Source organism: Pelmatolapia mariae, linkage group LG1 (assembly GCF_036321145.2).
Source record: "Pelmatolapia mariae isolate MD_Pm_ZW linkage group LG1, Pm_UMD_F_2, whole genome shotgun sequence".
Classification (NCBI taxonomy): domain Eukaryota; kingdom Metazoa; phylum Chordata; class Actinopteri; order Cichliformes; family Cichlidae; genus Pelmatolapia; species Pelmatolapia mariae.
In genome coordinates this window covers 954,913-974,795 of record NC_086227.1, presented here as the reverse complement: position 1 = coordinate 974,795, position 19,883 = coordinate 954,913, and the positions used below count along the sequence as shown (strand labels likewise).

The 19,883-nt window shown below is 43.3% G+C and overlaps 2 protein-coding genes across 2 annotated transcripts in view; one reads left to right on the top strand and one right to left on the bottom strand.

Moving 5' to 3' along the window:
* Positions 1–202: 202 nt before the first annotated feature.
* Positions 203–2,491, bottom strand: cartl (cocaine- and amphetamine-regulated transcript-like). The gene is made up of 3 exons (XM_063474794.1): positions 2,345–2,491; positions 971–1,048; positions 203–392 (listed from the first exon to the last, which is right to left on the bottom strand). The coding sequence occupies exons 1-3, from the start codon at positions 2,480–2,482 to the stop codon at positions 285–287; spliced, it is 324 nt and encodes a 107-aa protein (XP_063330864.1). The 5' UTR covers positions 2,483–2,491; the 3' UTR covers positions 203–284.
* A 3,485-nt stretch (positions 2,492–5,976) lies between these two features.
* iqgap1 (IQ motif containing GTPase activating protein 1) overlaps positions 5,977–19,883 on the top strand; it is a 42,420-nt gene continuing 28,513 nt past the window's right edge. Inside the window, exons 1-2 of the mRNA XM_063469585.1 lie at positions 5,977–6,804; positions 7,843–7,945. Of these exons, the coding sequence (XP_063325655.1) occupies positions 6,759–6,804; positions 7,843–7,945 (149 nt within the window). The 5' untranslated portion in view covers positions 5,977–6,758. The remainder of the gene's footprint in view (positions 6,805–7,842; positions 7,946–19,883) is intronic.

Genomic DNA, 19,883 nt, shown 5'->3' with positions numbered 1-19,883 from the left:
CAGCACAGTAACCTGAATGACAAAGGGCGAGCGACACAGACCAAGAAATAACAAAACAAACAAATTATATGTTGACGTGTTTATTGAAGATGAAACATTTACATTAAACACAACATATTCAGTACTGTCAGCAGTACAAAATCCATGCTTATCCTCAGGCGACAGCTGTTTAACAACAGCTATGACTATAAATGATGACAGGGTTGGGTTGGTTTATGGGAGCTGAGCTGAAGGATGCGTTTGGCCCTGCAGAGGTGACAAACTAAAGGAAAGCCCTGGGCGGTTTAGATGCACTTGAGGAGGTAGGAGTTGCAGTTGGCTCCTCTTCCACAGTCGCAGAGCTTCCCGATGCGAGGCCCGTACTTCATGGCACACCGGTTCCCCAACCCACACTGAGGGGAGCAGGAAGACACAGACTTGTTACTCTGAGCGAGTTTACTTATTTATATTTGAATGTGGAAACAGCTGCAAAAAGAACAATGAGCTTTCACATCTGTCAGGGAGGATATTTATTTTTTATTCTGTTATTTGCGCACAAAAGCTTCATTACTTTGTGAACAGTTATTCAATTTATTTAACAGAAAGAAGAAGATGAATCATTCTTCAGCGCTGTAATTAAATGCCATCCATTACCTCCAGCTGGGCCTGTAGGAAACAGGCTGACTTATTTTGTGTGAGGAGACAGGAGGATTGAAAGCTTTTTGCAGCTTTCCAGTTTCCCTCTCTCAGCTAATTGGAGTTGGGCAGCAGCCTTGATTAGTCTGTAATTGCACTGAATGAAAGAGTGTTGTTGGCATTCCCTTGTTATCTTTTAATTAGTGGCAGGTATATTTTCCAAACGCTTTAATTAAACAGCAGTGGAGTGATGTACGCAGTACATATTAATGACTCGTCTTACAAGTCGAGACTAAATGACGTTCTTAGAGCCACGGTGCATTAATGTTAAAACTGGGGAAAAAAGTGACGTTACCAGTGGGATGCTTCCTCTTTTCTCAGGGGAGGAGACTTGATTATGATTTCTGCCCAGGAGCACGTCCAGTGCCTCTAGCTGCTCGGCACAGAACAACAGAAAAAGTTTGATTTAAATAACATTCATCCACTTTTTGATACTTTTGCACATTTATTCGTGCTCAAACTTTTTAATGAAGCCGGAAGATACACAATAAAAAACAAAAGTGTCAAACTAACTGTGATAGAGTGTTAACGCTACACTTTGAGCTGTGTTACCCTTTCAGTCAGTGTTACTCAGGTTAGAGTTAAATGTTAAACGTGTTAGCATTTTTAACACTGCACTGTCAGCGCTATTCATGTTAATAACACAATTATGTTACAGAGTTACTACTAAGACTACAGTGAGATACTTTTTTGATACTGTAACTTTATTCCAGCAAACTAAAACATGCCCAGGTTCATTTGAATCATATGAATCATGAATTTATGAGTTTATATGTTTGCAGTTGAAAAAAAATTAGACACATGACAAAGGATATAAATGCAATTAAATAGAAAGAACATAATTTACTAAATTTGAACTGAACTCTCTGAAAAGCTGTAGGCTAAAGCTTTTGTTTATTATGCTTAATATGCTTACACACAGGGTATGCTAAATGGCAAAACGTTCATAACTAACCAAAGCAAAAACGTATGATGATAAACAGGCAAAACAGCCAAAAGTGACCCTTATAATCACCTCTCAGTTTGACGTTATTTACAGCATGATTATTAATATAACGAGCCGTTGTGCAGTACATGTGTTGCATAATTTAATGTAACTTTTTTCTTTCTATTAAAAAAAATACTTCATCATTATTCACGGATCAAAGAAAAAATGGTTCTAATTACTGACAACGTGAGACTGCACATCATTTTGGCCACCAGAAACCACCGAGGATCAAGTAAGTCACACTTAAGTTTCACGAAAAAAATAATTAAAAAATGTGATGTGCAGCTGCATCCCCACTGAAACCCAAAGACATACAGCAGACAGAAAAGCAGCTGATATGACAGTTAACAGTTGCTGTCATAGGAAATCCGGATATATTGCATAAGTCTGCAAACTTTTACTTCTGTTTATTCTGATTGTGTTTAAGCAGCGAGGAAGTGAGAGAATCGCATGCAAATGAAATGCGCTTTATTTGGATCCTACGTGTTTATGTTGATCTGAGTATTTGTGCCTCACAAACAGTTTATACCTCACATGTAGTTCACAGCATCCATCCAGAATTCTGAGTTTGTACTCAAAACGAGTTTGTACTTTTTTAGTTATTTGGCGTCTCTCAGCTTTATCATTAAACTGCTCCCTGCCTCACTCTGATCGTAAACTCACAGCTCTGCAGATACTCACCAGGTCTCTGTCTACAGCTGCTTCTTGTTTCTCCTCTCCAAAGTCTTCTGCGGAGACTTCCCGTGATGCCTGGCCGTGGCACAGGACGGACAGCAGGCCGACGAGCAGCAGCCCGCGGAGCATCCCGGAGCTATCCATGGTGCTAGTGGCGGTGAAGCGGGAGGGCGGAGGTCCCAGCGGGAGGCAGCAGATTAGAGGCTGAGGAGCACAGTGTCGCAGCAGGTCCACAGGTGACTCTCCATCCACCCTCCGGACCATGTCCCCTCTTATACCGGTTCACACAGCCCCGCCCGGGAGGCCGCTGCGAGACTACCATACCGGAAAGTACTAAAGGGGGGGGGGGGGGGGGGGGGGGGCAGAAGCACGAGAAGCCCACTCTCCTCCCTCTTTTGGTTAGACCACGAGGAACTCACACATCATGTGTAAACACATACACACACACGTTTAAATGTCTAGAAACCTCATCCCTCCAGCAGTTAGCTCACAGGTGAGATGATTACCTGCTTACTTCATTTCCTGTGTGATAAAGGAAGGAGGGATTTTCATTCTGAACGTCTTTGCCCATCAAAATAACTTTTACTGTTTTGTAGCACCGCTATGTATCACAACGAAGTTATCATTTAGCCACATAAAATTCCACCCTGAATAAAATATTCATATTTTAAATATTTATTTTCATATGAATTGTGTTGTAGGGCAGGTACTTATATATAAATATATATTTTAGATTACATCAGAAAACATCACACACAGTTGAGAGAATTACCTTCAACACCACTGTGTGTAAAACCGCCATTTCTGCATTCTTACTTCAAGTCTAACAAACACATGTAAGAAATTGTTCCTCGGTAAGAAGAGCAGAAGCGTTTTCATGGAGCTGTGGCCTGAAACGGCTCTATGAGGTTAAACAAATAGTTTTTAAGAACTCCCTGGATCAAACTGTTATGGCTGGATTATTTCTCCTTAACTCTTTAGGCAGAGGAGAGCAGTGTTACAGCTTATATCCCTGCTTCCACCCCGCAGAGGCCCTCAGTCTCCTCCCAGTCACCTGTCTGACACACCCACTCCACCTTATCCCAGTTTCTCTACCTGCACCTCACTCATCACTCCTTTGTTTCCTGTAAACTCACCTCTCACTCTCAAACATGTTTAGTTGCCTGTCTACCAACCTGACTGCCACCCACCAAGATCAGTTTTTAAATAACAATTTGCGGAGTGCATCAGAGCAGTAACAATACAAGAAGCAATACAGGCCAAAAGATCCATAACCATCCATGGGATGGTTACCGTTAGAGGCTGAGAAGCCTGTGTGTGTGTGTGTGTGTGTGTGTGTGTGTGTGTGTGTGTGTGTGTGTGTGTGTGTGTGTGTGTGTGTGTGTGTGTGTGTGTGTGTGTGTGTGTGTGGTATGGGGTCAATACTATTGAGTGTTTATTTTACATTACACTGACAAAACAAAGGCTGGCTCTCTGTACTGATGATACAGGCCGGTGAGAATTACAACCCCACAAATAGCTGCAAGTCATCCTGCTGCAGATGTGACAGCCTGTTAACTGTGAATACTGTAAATGAAGCCATTACTCAGGCTGTTGGCCCCACAGGAAAGATGCCCCTGCAGAGTGTAGAACAACACTCATCAGTCCCAAACCTTCAGCCCATTGATTTACATTTCCGCTGAGTGTGTGTGTGAGTAGAGAAACAGCTCATCCAGTGTCAGGGGGGCCTTATAGGAGCTCTGCGTCTTTTAGTAAATAGAGCTCTGTAGGTTACAACCTTAGGGCACGGTGATCCCTTACAGCAACAAGGACCTGGGTTTGAATCCACCATCTGACCCAGCACCACCCGGGATAGGCTCCAGCCTCTTTCCTACACCCTGAATGGGATAAGTGGAAGAGAAGGGAGCAGTTGGAGGAATATTATTTTTTGAGTGCACCATTATTCCGGGTTACTAGTTTAGTCATGCCCCCCCCCCCCCTTGTTTTTTTTGGAAAGCACAATAAAAGCTTGTTGTAACGTTTGACTGCCTTTTTAAAAAGTTGCTTCAACTCTAAACAAATTAGCTTTTTTATCCATGCTTTGATTTTTCCAGGCCCCCTTTTCCAAAGAAACTTGTCATTGCTGTCCGAGCTGATTGTAGAGAACGAAGACAAAATTGACAGTGATTTCCACGTGTGTTTAAATAAGGATCAGGAATATTTAAGTGTTTCTAAAAGGAGGATGAGACAAAAGCTATATTTTTGAAGTGTATTTGGCCACAGTCTTAACAAAAATTGTACCATAATGGTTGTTTTCAAGAGACATTTTGACACGTCACAGCAGGACCTGATAACACTGACAGTGGGTATAATAGTGATATTAATCAGGTGTGGGGAAGCTGTATTTATGAAATTCTTAATTCAGCATGAATATAAATATCTGTTGTTTATTGTTTATTATCATTATTATCGTCCACATATCAGAATCTATTCCTAACGGTGTCGACGACATGCTTCAGTGTATCACAATAATACATTTTAAATACAATTTTATGAAATATTTTAGAAATTTTTTTTAAATGGTTTAATGATAAAGCTTTCATCCTTCTAAAGAAGACTGTGTGTTTGCATCGATTCCTACAAGCTGAGTCCAACTTGTGTCTGCTTTTCACCATCGTTTGATTGGAACTGTAACTCAACAAAAGCTCTGAGCTCCAGCGAGTCGTGTGTGTGCACCATGGGCCTCGTTTTTCAGTGAGTGTATCGGCCACCGAAACTCAGAAGTCTGATGCTGACAGTGGCCTCTCAGGGGACGCTTACTGCACTGCTGGAAAACCCCTTTAAATTTAGTAACAGAGAAAAATGAGTCAGCAGCAGACCTTGTAGTTATGCACAAAAAAGGAATTATAAGAAGGCCTGTTGTTCTGTGGTTTATTAATAAGAGTTATCGCTCCGCACTGCACTAACATAACACTTCTTTCATGTCTGCTCACAATGACATTTAACTAAAATTGCTCACATAAGAAGATCTTTACTTTAAGTGCCAGCTTGCGACCGATAAGTGGACTCGAGTTTCCATAGAAACAGTATAACTGCAAGTTTATTTTAAAAAAAATCTGATAACTGTTTTAGCCAATTAGCCTGTGAGACTTTATACAAACATGTATTTTATCTTATTATATAGATAGGTAGATATGGTGGTTAGCACTGTTGCCTCACAGTAAGAAGATCCTGGTTTCAACCATCCAGAGTCTTTTTACGTCTTTGCACATTTTAAAATACAAACTTATTAAAACGTGACTATTATGGATCAAGCTACCCAGAAGTATTTCAGTCATTAAAATCATCTCCCCCTGCAACATTAAAGTAACACACATATATAAATATATTTTAGAGTGCCTCACAATTACCACATTTTTGCACTCAAACCAAGGGTCCAAATACTTTGTGAAACAATGTGAATTCAAAGGAATGTTTAAACTCTTGTGCAGTGCCACAGACGCACTCCTGCAGCCTGATAATAAAGTATTTATAACATTATACATACATAAAAAGAACAAATACATTTGTCCCAAACCTAATATTTCACTATGGTTTTTCCCTTTTGGTGAAAGACAGAAAAAGATTCTAGTGGTTGTGCACATTCGCCAACCATTTTTAACATTGTCATTGTGATTGTATTTGGTATGTTATTCTAGTTTATCTTATTTTATTCTATTGGGGGGTTTTTTCTTAAGTTTTGCTGCTCTTAACTTTGCACTGTCCACTTTCTGCTGTGAACAAACAAATTTCCCACGTGTGGGACTAATAAAAGGTTTATCTTATCTTATTGTGTCTATTACTCCAGCTTTCTACTGTAAATACATCGTTACCCCAGTAACCATCCCACTGAAAGTCACAGCATCCTTTTTTCCCCGAGTGTTTGTTGCAGATGAACACTTGGGTCAAATCCGCATTAACACATGCTGACTTATATTTACTGCCCATAATTACAGGTTGGACAGGAAGGTTCTTGGAAAATGCAACACTTTGTCATGTCATTGCGATTTCCCAGAGGGTCCCCGGGGGTCCCCGGACCTCCGCTTGGGAACCTCCCTGCACTGTCCCACCTTCGAGTGGACGGCAGGGGGCGCTGCGCCTGCAGCTTGGCCGGCCCCAGGCTGCTAAACCGTGTTTCCTGAAACGCATACTTCAGGATTATGAAGAACACACCCAGTGACATCAGTGAGGTTTGAAGAAGAAGAAGAAAAAAAAGCTCTCAACTCAAACTGTGCAGAGGAGGAACAAGAGGGCCGAAAGGTCCTGTGCGCTTTTCTTTCGGCTCTTTCTCGGCGTGTTGCTCTTTTCAAAGTTCCGGAGAGTTTGGGGACTGAAGTTGCGCTTCAACTTTTCTTCGTGACTGCAGTGGAGCGCAGAGAGTCGCGTTTCTCGACAGAGGAGGATGTCAACTTCAGAGGAGGGAGACGGGCCCCGGCCCAGATATGGCTGTAAGTTATGCGCTTTCCCCCCGTGCTCACCTTGAGATGCCAGGCAGAGGCTTCCTTTAACCGCACACAGCCCCGGACCACAGCGGACACTGTGCTCACGCAAGACTCCTCCAAAAGTCCCGAAACGGACGCTGTATGTTAGTAGAAAGCGCTCACGGCGAGCTTGGCTTTTTATTTCTCACGGCATGGTTACAGCCTAATCATGACTTCCGCGTTTTAATAGCAAGGCATCGTAGAGCGGAGAAGCAGTTTCCCCGACTTTTTCCTTCTTAAATGCCGCTTTACGTGCAAGTTAGTTCGTACGTGGACGTGGGATGGGGACTGGACCTGGTGGAAACGGGACAGACGGCGATAGTCCAAAGTTTTGCGTCCTCGCACAGATGAAGCGAACAGCTACCAATTTAACAACCACCGCCCATAAACTCAGACCTTTTAAGGCAACGTGTGGTGATTGCACTGTGACACTTTATCCACGCAGTGTGGAAAATATGAAGTGGTTTGCTTAGCCGATGGTGTGTCATTTATGAGTAGATATCAAACCTGGTTCCAAACAGGAGGCCGTTTCTGCTGAAAGCTGTTTTACCTGCTGAGGTGATCCCTCCCCTCCTCTCGTCCCCATCCCCCTCCCATCATTATGTGGGAAAAACCCCCACGGCTGTAGGGACTCATGCTCTGTGCCTGCCTCTGTGTAATCTCACGGGGAATCGCCCTGTAGCTTCCTCTGCATTGTGTGGGTTACTGTTTGCCATCTCCACACACATGCACTCCCTAAAGTTACACGCACCTGTGTTCATGTGTGAAGCACAGGTGACTTACAAACACGCTGGCTTTATGGGGGAAGTTAGAGGCCACGCTGCTGGTTGGAAAGATTTCCATAGTTATGCAAGCAAAACAAAAACTGAAGAGGTGAACTTTGTGTAAACGCTGTTTGTGAATAACCACACTGTGAGGCTCTTTGTGCAGCAACACAGCCATAGTTTCTTATTTTCCATGTATTCCTGCTGTTTCAAAAGCATTCCTTGTGTTTCCTGCCTCCAGCTGTACTGGATGGCGTGGAGCGGCTCACAGCCGAGGAGATGGATGAGCGGCGCCAGCAGAACATGGCCTATGAGTACCTGTGCCACCTGGAGGAAGCCAAAAGGTAAGAAAGTCACTTCATCTGCAAGTCAGCTGAGCCTGCAGAGGCAGAGCTGTGAGTCAGCTCGCACTGAGCCCCTGCACTTAGTATCAGATTATATACACAGAGAATTATGTAGAAAACTACCAGTTTCCAAAAAGCTACAGAAAACAGACCAGAGACGACACATAAGAAGGTCAAAGTGATCGGCCTTGTTGCCTTTTTTTCTTTTTAAAGAATGTGTGTCCAGTCTGAACTTGTTGCCAGTAAAGCTGGGCTGAAGCAACAAAAACACCCGGGACAGCACCCCAGCACCCCAGACTGGATTTAAAAACAGCGTGCAGAGTCTTTCAGGACGGGGAGCTCGTCACCTCTCTGGGAAATGCTGTGATGGCAGATAGTGAAGGTCAAATGATCTGAGGATTTATTGATCTGTGACACATGACATCACGGCTGTAAGCATTGCTGCACGGCTGTGATGTTCAGGCCTTCAGACAATTCTGCATGTAAAAAAAAAAAAAAAAAGAAAGAAAGAAAAGGTGTTAATCATTTGTTGGGCTCCAGACCACTTGTGAAAACCACTTTCGTTGAACACAGTTCACCACTGTGTTCAACGAGCTCAAACCATAAAAACCATCCAGAAACAGTCTGTGGGTCCCATTTAAATGGACTGAGGCAGAATATCAGACTGTGCTGTAATCTAACAACAAATATCAGAGTGTGTGTGTCAGTCACAGACGGAGAGGGACGGCCCGGGTTCTTATCAGTTTAAATGCCAGCGTCCATGATAGTATCAGGGTACATTAGTGCATGTGGCACGGGTGAAGTGCTTATCTGTGAAGCCACTGATAATGCATTAGGATACATACGAGGGTTATGTGTGTCTTTTAGGAAAGGCCATGATTGTTTCAGTGACACTGTGCCAACCCACAGTCTGTACATATTAAAGCAGCCCGGCTCTGAAGTGAAAAAGTCTGGGTCGCCCACTGAAAACATTCAGCTCAATTTAAAACGATAAATATTAGAACTAAACTGAGTTTAGTCGCTCTCGGTCCCCAAAAACCCGGAGAATGTGGTTAAAAGATGCAACACAGTGAGAAAAATCCTGCCTGTCCTCCAAATGACTGAAAAGTGTTTCTGGCTTTAAAGAAAGGGAGAAAATGTCTTATCTGCGGCAGAACGAGGCTTGTATGGCGGTGTCATCGTTTTCATTTCTGGCTAATCTGCCATCTGTTAACGCTTTATCGCTCACGACAGGCAGGCTGCACTTATTTAGTAATTTGGGCTCAAAATGTTTGAGGAGTTACGGTAATGTGAAGCACGCATGGGAAACTCTGAATAGCCATAGCAAGTCACTGATTTGGTTCCTAATTCAACTGTATGTCTGACCTCATGTAACCTGTGAGTATGAGATGTAAAATTTGCTAGAAAGAAAGCAGGAGTCTATTTATTGACTGAAGCGTATCACGGCTTGACTGTTGCATGCAGCGGAGACGTGTCATCGTTTAATCTCAACCTGTGCTGAAGTTACAGTCTGGAGAGAACAAGCAGCTCGGAAGTGACGTCTCTGAACGGCGGTGGTTTTGGTGCTGACTGCGTAACATCGCAATTTGCATCCAATGTGATCCTTTCAGTGACTCTTTGATCTGACGGGTAAAACGTTTAGCTTTGGAGAACACTTGCTTTTTCTTAGGTGGATGTCATGTGTGGTGCTCCACTCAGTGACCAGTGTTGAAATGTTGGAAGAAGTACTAATGATCTGCATGCTAACAAGTCCTACTTTCATACATGCAGTGATGCTGGAGGTCTGTGGTTTCACTGGAGTAAAAGCCACAGGCGTGCTCTGTTTACTTCTTTTCTTTGCTGTGTTGTCTGAGCAACACCCTGTGACCTCAACAGAAAGTCTCTATGAGGACCCTCGCAGTATGACTGGATACCTCAGTCGTCAGGGTGAGCGTACTTGAACATTAATTGCTAAATGCAGATCATCACACTTGAAAAGGTTCAAGCAGCCACACCTCGTAACTTTATGTTGAGCACGCAGGCCGACTTCTTGTTTTGGGGGTGATTTGGTTAGCACATTCATGACGAAATAGGTGAGGTCTGTTCTTTCTCTTAGACACACATACGTACGTGTGTGTGTGTGTGTGAGAAAGGTGGCGGTTGCCCGAGCTTGTCAGCAGCCACGTATGTTTGCTTTCAGTGTGTGTGGAGTCAACCCGGGCGCGGGCTCATGGGTTCAAAAGAGGAAGGATTGTGTTAGACAGGAAGTGACTCAGTCCCTGTTGATTTTAATATCTCCCACTGTTGCCACAGAAACCCACAGTTGTCATAGCAACAGGTTCCGGTGTGAGTGGAGCCGGGTTGCTGCGAGGCTGCGTGCGCTCTGATTCTGTGTGATTGTACTTCTGCAGTGAAGGTGTGTGTTGCCCCACGTCCCTCACCGGCTCACGCTGTTCACGGGCGGGCATCAGGAGATCCTTGGAATGATTTCGGAGTATCTGACATTTCTGCTTCAGTTGGGTGGCTTTTTTTTTTTTTACCCCTGAAATGCTTTCTAGGATTTGTAAATTTGGTAAATCAGGACACTTGAGAGGAAAAGAGCACATTTTAGGTGAGCAAAGCACTAAGTATGAAATGTGGGGTCACATGAGTTTCCTGTGTTTTTCACACTGCGTTGCTGGAAGAAAGCATATGTGAGACCATATCGGTAAATTCGATATTTAGCTAAGTTCTTGCCTTAGTTTGGGAACCTAAACTACTTCTATTTGTCGGCATTAATATGCTAATAATATAAGATCACACCATTCAACATGTGACACTTGTTCATTTTTCTCACACATTTGCTGTGAACTACAAGGGCAGACATCACTTTGATGGCACAGCCTGCTGATCGCACACATCGTCACAGAGCTGTCATTACAAAGTTCAGAATGGACCCGATAATATAAATATGAAAATATGCCACAGCGTGCTGCTTTTTGGTTGGGATTGTCAGTCTGCAGGAATCAAGGGACGTTACATCAGTCTTTGAGAGGGGGGGCTTTTGGACGAGGACGAGCCCTAAAAGCCCTGCAGCTGTGTTCTGTGCTTCCATCCATATGCATTTCATCAATGTAGTTGGCTGAAAGAGTTCACAAATGCTGCTGGTGGTAAGTGAAGACTAAAACCAGATGCTGCTACTACAACTTTCTCCCACGAGGACTCAAAACTCCCTCAGGAAAATGAGTGAAAATCACTGTCGGATTGTAAGAGAAGGAAAATATTAGACACTGTTCAGCTGGATGCTAAACGATGTGCTCTGAAAGTTAGACCGATGCTCACCGCCCCGATCCCGGAGGAAGCAGACAGTCTGCATGATCAGGCAGCTCAGCAATTCCCAAGAGCTCAGTGTGATGCAGGCATGTCTGATACAGCCACACAGTGGCCTGGAGAAGCGTTTGTGCCTGTAATTATGGGCCACGTTTCTGTGCGTCGACATGGAACTGACTCTGATATAAAACTGGAGAAGGACTGTATGACGGCGGTCGTTACTAATCTTTGAAATTACCGTTAGTAATAGACTTTTTATCATAAAATGAAAGTTACAAACTGACCTCTACCAGCTGAATGAAAGTGGAGCTTTTAACCAGCACAGCCTCCCAGCTGGCATCGAGGAGCAGGTGCTGCAAAGACACGCCTGCCCGTGTCTGTTTGAATAATGGTTACGTTACGTTGGCTTCGACTCGTTAAAACAGGACTTTTTGTCTCACTGTGAGCTCCAAGATCATTCCAGCTGTTTCACTACCCATCCTGCATTGCAACAATGGCCTATGAGTGTGAAAATATATTTCAATATTTTGAAATCTTTAATATTATTTTGAAATCAGATTTCAATTTCTGATGTTGATGTTACTGTAATAGTGACGTAGCAATCATCAAATGTAAAAGCCTCATCAATCATAGTGATGGTGACCACAGTGATCCTGACTGATGCTCATTTCTGTTGTAAACTTGGTCCTTTAACTTGGGAGCGTTTGGGAATTGACTCGTTTCTAGAACAGCCTCAAGTGGCCATTGCAGGTACTACAGCTTTTAGCACTTGTGTCTTGGCTTCATTTCTCAGGCCTGAAGGTGGCATTGGGCAGGACGCCCTGTTTTCTTAAAATTAACAAACATTTCTCTGGTTTGTGAATATCAGACAAACCTGGAGGAAAGGATTCAGTAACACGTGTGCGTGTGTGTGCATGTGTCTGTGTGTGTGTGCGTGTATCTGTGTGTATCTGTGTGTGTCTGTGTGTGCGTGCGGTCCTGGATAAACCAGTCTGGGTTATTTCCCTTCTTCACATTAGTTTCTACCAGACTTAATCCAACTACCCCACTAGCTGATCACAGATTTGTTTCTAAGGGAAGTCTATGATGTTTGATGAAGACACAATTCCTCTGTTGATTTAAATAGTCTGTTGCCAGTAGCGGCACAGTATTTGCTCTTGACCTCTACAAGAACGACTCCTCTGAGTGACGGCGTCCCGGGCCGTCGGTGGCAGGAATCTGTTACAGTTGTTACATCAGAGTTTCAGGCAGTGAAGCGACTCCATATAGGGAACACCTGCAGAGAAAGGCCGGGGCACAGGAATGCTGGGAGTGTGTGTGGTATGATATGAATGCATGTGACAGATGCACAGCAGGGCGTGAGCCTGTACCTGGCTGTGGGAATGCACCGCCACCGCTCCAACACTACTACTGTCAGATGTGTATTTGAGTGTCATTACGGACACAAGTGCCTGTTTCATAGCTGCCAGCCCGGCAGACGGATGCAAACGACAGCAGGTTTTATCGCTCTTATTTTCATGTTGTCATTAAATGCACAGAAGCAAGCAGTGAGGCTCAGGCAGCCTGCTCTTTATCACACCATATTTGAATGATAAGTGAGCCGCTCAGCTCTGCTAGCACAGAGGTGTCTGCTGAGCTGTGTTCACTGGAGAGGCCATGATTATTATGATTATTATGATTATTTTCATTGTCTAGTAATCCAGCAGCTGCCCCCCCCCCCATGTTTCATGAAAAAGAAAAAGTCTTCCTGTTTGAGAAGTTGAAAGCAGCGTTTTTGGGTAACATTTACATAAGAAGAAACTTATCTTATATCTAATGTTTCTGAAGCTTCGCTTCAATTTTCTTTCACTTTCTGCTCCTTTCGTGCAGCGTGCAGTGGGAATGCAGTCAGACATGTTTTCAGTGTGATACTATTTTTATTGATCCAGGCTCTGGTACCAGCTACACATTCAGACATTTCATACATTGCCACAAGCAGAAAACAATTTCAAGTAGTCTCAGTGCACAGATGGCACACAGTGTCATGTGGGCTACAATTTTTTTTCTCATGATCATTTCCTGTCTGTATGTTCTGCAGTGTAGTGAAGCTGGGTACGAGTCACGCACTCAGCATATGTTTTCTGCAGATCACGATGTTGTGTTTGGGGTGTAGGAGCGGGTCGTGACAGGTTACCCCCCAAAGCTGACGGCACCATGCACAGCATACTGTAAGCAGCAGAGGAGCATGTGTTTGTTTTGGGTGGAGAAAAGGGGCAGAGGTTACCTGTTTGATTTTACAGTATGGGCTGGTAAACAGATGGTATAGCTGGGTTTTTCCAGTTCAAAATTGGCCTTTAGCAGAGTGACTATACAAAAGGCATGTGTTACCTAATTGGACAAAAATGTGTATGTTTCGATGTTATTTCTGTCCATTTGTTACAAAAAAATCAGTAGCTTATATGATATAGTTTATTTGGGCGATCGTGGCTCAAGAGTTGGGAGTTCGCCTTGTAATCGGAAGGTTGCCGGTTCGAGCCCCGGCTTGGACAGTCTCGGTCATTGTGTCCTTGGGCAAGACACTTCACCCGTTGCCTACTGGTGGTGGTCAGAGGGCCCGGTGGCGCCAGTGTCCGGCAGCCTCGCCTCTGTCAGTGCGCCCCAGGGCGGCTGTGGCTACAATGTAGCTGCCATCACCAGTGTGTGAATGAGTGTGTGAATGGGTGGATGACTGGTAGTGTAAAGCGCTTTGGGGTCCTTAGGGACTAGTGAAGTGCTATACAAATACAGGCCATTTACCATTTACCATTTATTCCAGATTTGGAAAATAATCTTGTTACAACAGTAACAAAAAAATTAAAAATGTTTGGGGAAAAAAAGGAATTTGAAAGAAAACATTGAGTGCCAGTTATTTTAGGAAGGAAAAACTTTGTCATCTTCCAACTTGAGTTTCTTCTAATTTGTCCATTAGAAATGAATTCTTGTTTTTTTTGATTAAAACCCACAGCCTGTTCAAAAGAACAAGTGATAAAACGATTGTCCAGGCGTAGGTGGAATGCTGACTGACCTTTATGGTAGTGTCAGGTCAGAGATTGGACTCACCTGTCAGGTTAAAGAAGTAAAACAACAACAAACAATTTGGCTTCTTTTACCTGCAGACACCACTAAGCTGAGAGATAGAAGTGAAACAGATGAATGCGCTGTAAATCTAAATGCTCAGAGTTTATAACTTTAAAACTTTAAAAACCATAAAAGGTTTTTGTTGTCTCCATCGTTTATACTTGTCCATTAATATTACAGCGTCCTGAGTGGATGTCTGGAAGGTTCCAGATTGTAGGTGCCAAAATCACGTGCATCACTCACCATGAAAATGTTATAATTGATAACAGAGGTGTGTTTATGTAGTCAGTTTGTGCTTCGTACCCTCTCAGAAGCACTTCAGTCACCAGGTCAGTGTGTAGCACCGATGTCGTCCAGCTGCCATCTGTGGTATTAGTCCTGCCGCTGACAGCGCGCTGAGGTGGCGAGATGAAGAACAGGAAGGTGTCTGGCTTTTTTTTCCTTTGTGAGAGTGTGGTTCATTTTCAGGTCTATTAACAGCTCACAGAAGTCAGAGAGGATGTCTCGTACGTATTTACATGACGGTTTTCCTGCAAAATGTTAGAAAGGATTTGGATTTGAAAACTGAAAAGAAATGGCAGTGCAGTTATGTAAATGACTGAAACATGTTGCAATGACTCATTGCTGGAACTTTCCGTTATGAAGCTTAGATTAAACCAGTTTTGTGTCCCTCTTGGATTTGGAGCCCAAGAGGCGGTCGCGCTTTGGTTGTTGGACAGACGAACAAATGAAATGTGAGAATTCGTGGCACTGATTAGGTGCTATGCTAACAGTTTCCTCGCTCGTCTCAGTACTAAGCTAACCTCGCAGGCTGCTGGTTATGTTCAGCACACACAAACGAGAGTGGAACTCTGCAAGAAACCCAACATGTGAATCTAGAAAAATACGCCAACGACTTCAGCATTTTGGGAAAGTTACATCGAATCTAACTTAGCGCTATAGCTTACTTTCCATAACAGCCACTCGTCATGTGTAGCCCACATAACTGCTCTAAGATCATTTATTGTATCCATTATGTTTAAGGTCACTGCAAATGATGAACCCAGTCATTGTTCTTTATTGATTCCCCTTCTCTGATCTTTTTCCTCCCACCCACACTTCGCAAACAGAATTTGGGTATGCTTTGCACGAGAGTTGAACCTTTACTCTGAATAAGACAGCACAAAGGTCAAAGGATGCTGTAACTGTGAAGCTCTTAGTGTAATGCTACCAGGTCTCATACACAACGACAAACAAGTTTCCTTCTACTATTCAAGCTCAAAGCCAGCCATACTGCTGTGATGTAACTGTAGATACCTGTGTGCAGGTGTTGTGCTCCAAAATACTGCACAGTTGTAGTTGATTCGTTTGGGATTTTTTCATGGACTTAGGTTTTTTTGTTAATTCACCTTCAAATTTATTACCAAACTTGTTGCCATGACGACAGCAGAGTTTACCTGTGATTTCACCGCAGTGTTGCCAACTTAGCGACTTTTTTTCTAAAAAAGCGACTAGCGACAAATCTGGCGACTTTTTCTGTTGTTATTGGAGACTTATTTATGACGACTTTTTGATGTGAAAGCGCGTATCGCTCTTACTCTCAACAAGCAGCGGTGCTGCGGTGGGCACCTCGCCCGTTCCAAAGCGCTCACAGGCGGAGGATAGTCCTCCCCCAGCTGCTATCAGGGCAGGAGATGTTCACACCTGTGCGTCCAAACTGCAAATGAATCGCGCATGAGCGAAGCCGCTGCTCCCGCACTGACTGTAACGCAGTCAGATCTTATTTTACTCTTATGCTGTTTTGTGGATCACAAGGTTTAAAACTACTTATAAACACACACACACACACACACACACAAAGTAACTCCACCAGAGTGCCTATTTCGGGTCACTTTTGCCGGTCCAAGCCCGGGTAAAGGAGCAGGGTTGGAATTGTGACATTAAAAAAAACAATAATTGCTAAAAGAAATTTAATTTGTAGTTCTAAATAAACTCTAAATGCATTTAGGACGTTTTTTACTCACTTTGTCTCTTCCACGATGTTATTTCTCTCTCCAACAACGTAGGTTACAATTACATTAGCATGACCAATTATGCAAATTAGGCGATGATGTCATTTAGCGACTTCCAGCGACTTTTAGGACAGCCAATAGCGATTTTCCTTACTGAGGAGTTGGCAGCACTGTTTCACCCTGGCCTGGCTGACACTGACTGACATGCTGCACTCAGGCTGTTTTTGCTCAGATGAAATCCATCCTTCAGGTCATAGTAAACGCTGTTTGGCAGCAAAGGTGTGTCACCTCTTAAAATGGGGAAAACATTTCGCCCATCACTTAAGAGCGATGAGAATTTCTTCACAGACGAGGTTGTCGACAGTGGGGAGAGATATCACAAATGGCACAGTGAGGTGGTTGTTGGGTTACATCATTGACAGCTGACGGCGAGGCCACTAAGCTCTTGTTATACGAGTGGAAATCTTTGGGATTTTTGTGTAATCTGTTTAAATCCTTGTACTTTATTCAGCATAAATTCTATAGCAATAACTCTAAATTGAAAATCAAACTGCTCTGCTCCCTTTCAATTAGAGAAGTAACTAGTTCAGTCAACCTCACGGCAGATATGAGCTGACGGTGCAGTAAACGAATGCGACTGCCGCTAACAACATCCACTTTTCCTTCTTTCTTTTTGTGGCTGCTACTACTTCTCTCGCACACTAAGAAACTCTCTTCCCACAACAAATAATCCACTCACACAGGCGCATTAAGCTGTATCTACCTTCATTTGCTTAATGAATTAAAATGCTCTTGGTGCAGATTGTGTGTTTCTCTCTGCTTTTACAATGCTCTAAGCTAACGCTAACGCTAGCCTTTCTGCTAACCAGAGGTGTGGCTGAGTCACTGCAGCAACAAATCACTGACGCATTTCTTCATGAAGGTTTAGCCAAATATGTTTATTATTATTTGCCTTGTTAAAGAAAGCAATAAAAATTAATAATTGTGTTGTCCTGTTAAATTAACACTCACTGCATAGCATTAACAGTAGCCCAATAGCCACATTAGATTTTACAGCTAATTAGCTTTGACAGCTAATGTGGCTATTGGGTAACTGACAATAGCTAAAGGGCTAATATTAATGTGTGCGCTGGATACATTAATATTTATGACAGCCAGAGCTTTACTGACATCTCAAAGTTCCTCAGAATGTTGTTAAGTCTTGTGAACGTCTATTCTTCAAGGGTTCGAGGTGTTGGGTGAAAGTGAAAGAGGCCAAAGATGTATTTAGATATCAATTAACATATATCTTCTTTTTTTCAGGCGAACTTACATAAAAGGTTATAATAAGCTTTATTCTTGGCCATGGCAAGAGACTAGGAATCATTCTTTTATATGTAAGGCAACAACAGACAATTTAAAGACTGTTTCCCTAACTTTATAAAATAAAATTTAAGACATGAATAAATTTACACTCACACTAGTTTCTCTTTTCCCTGCCCTCGGTATCACTGAGTGCACCCCCTCACAGCTGTGCTGAAGAGAAATGACACTAAATTAAGGTTGACACAACACATTATGTTACGTGGAGTTATCACATTATGTGACCTGTAAACTCTTGACCCTTTGCTATTAGCTTGCCTCATGCTGTGTTAGCATAGTGTTGAATATATGATATGAGAGAGACATCTGTGGAGTGCAGAATTTCTCATCACACATTAAACGTTAACCCGTGACGCGATAAAGTTTCTCTTTCTTAATGTATTCTTAATACGTGGGAATAATGCACCACCGTCTTTTAACCTTAGCTCAAGAGAAGCCAGTCGAATAAACCATCCATCATGGTAAACACAAGGATCCTCTGTGTTTTATCTTTTATCTGAGCTTTTACATCATATTGTCGTTCGTCACTTACTCGCCTGTCGTCTGACACTCACAGTACTGAAAAGAAGATTTTAGGAAGTTTATGCTTAAAAAGGAAAACGAACATCGATTGCATGGACGAGGAGAATTGAAGCAACAGCAATGAAAGGCTTTAAACTGTAAATCTGTATTTTGGTGTTGAAGTTAAGATTAGGACTGTCCCCATGCCGAGCGTCATGTTGCAGTGTAAAACAGAAGCTCGGTGTTCTCACCCTTCAAGAGCAGCACAGTTCCCCCTAAAGCTCCGGCCAACTGCCTGCAGTTTCCTGTTTTCAAAAGTTTCCCAACGCTGTTGTGTACAGCTGCTGCTACTGCTGCTGCTGCAATACTTGTTACGTAATGTCACACCCTGGGTAGGAGGTGAAAAATGGCCTCTTCGATGCCATTACAGTCGTCAGGTGACTAAACCTGAAAGCTCAGCTGATGTGCTGATTCCATATAAATGAAAAGTTTCCACGGATGACATTTTTGTTTTATTCATTCTGAGCAAAGTTTTATTTTTGTTGGTGAAATTCCAGTAAAAACACTTGTTTACTAGTTTCTTCTCTTTTTCTTTGCTTGGTTGTTTTAACAGGAAACTCAGCTTTCCTCTGCTCTTTGTGCCTTTTGAGACACGAGTCTTCATCATAGTATTCAGCGTAGTATTTTGGGTATTTGTGTAAATACTACCTGCTGCCTGTTTCCTGGGAGACAGCGAGGCGTCCCAGAAAACAGGCCTGAGTCACTCGGCTGGCAGTAAACAGTTGAGAATGAGGGAATGAGATGGGAATGAAAGGGAGAGGGATTAGTGCTCCATAAAGGCCCTGCGGGAAAGGTCCCGCCCTGCCTCCACAGTGTCTCACCTGTGAAACCTGAGACTACAAGTTACACTCTGGACTTCAGATTGAGCCCGCACAATAGTTTCATCCCTGCTCACCAACCCCCTGCCGTACTGTACATCAGCTGTTATTTGACCTCAGGTGACCTCGTCTGGGACTCGAGTAAAGGCGGGTCGGACGTGCTTGGACTCACATTCTTGGGGCTCTACGAGAGCTGCTTTGCATACTTCGCAGTTCCAAGTCGTCCTTATTTTTCGGATAAGTTAATGTTCATCTTCTGTCTTAAAAAGGCTTTTTGAGTCCTGATAACGATAAGGTTTTAGCAGCAGCTGTGTGCCTCACAGCAGCGGTTTGGGGACCGCTGCCTTAGATAACTGCATTATCTACATCAGCTCTCTCTGACATCATACAGAGTCAAGGACAGGAAAAAGTGTCTGAAACAAAGCAGCTGGTGTAGCCTGAAGCTTGAGCTTTTGTTGCGCAGGAATTACCTGCATATGTGCTGAGCTCACGTTTAACACGAGAATGCAGCAGAATGTCCAAGGTGGCAAATAATAAATCCATCAAAGCCTTCTGTAGCATAAAGGACAGCAGAGGGTTGTGTGGAGCAGGCGTGGGTGAGTGCAGGGTAGCGTGGTTGGCTTTGCTGTCACAGACAGGACAGGCTGTTTGACTGTGAGTGGGGAAAGTGCGAGGTCACTTGGTGCACAGATTCCAGTGTTGCAGCAAAGCATGTAATGGACAACTTGGCTTTCACTCATCTTTCTTTGTATTCCCTCCTGTCGTTTCTCTCCTCGTCTCCCTCCATCACTCACAGCCTCGTTTTCCATGAAACGCAGTCAG

Bases quoted from the DNA above. Each gene is read 5' to 3' on its own strand.
- cartl (XM_063474794.1), bottom strand. From the start codon at position 2,482: ATGGATAGCTCCGGGATGCTCCGCGGGCTGCTGCTCGTCGGCCTGCTG. The intron at 1,049-2,344 runs GTGAGTATCTGC...TGTGCCGAGCAG, and splicing joins CAGCTGTAGACAGAGACCTG to CTAGAGGCACTGGACGTGCT. The intron at 393-970 runs GTAACGTCACTT...TGCTCCCCTCAG, and splicing joins AAAGAGGAAGCATCCCACTG to TGTGGGTTGGGGAACCGGTG.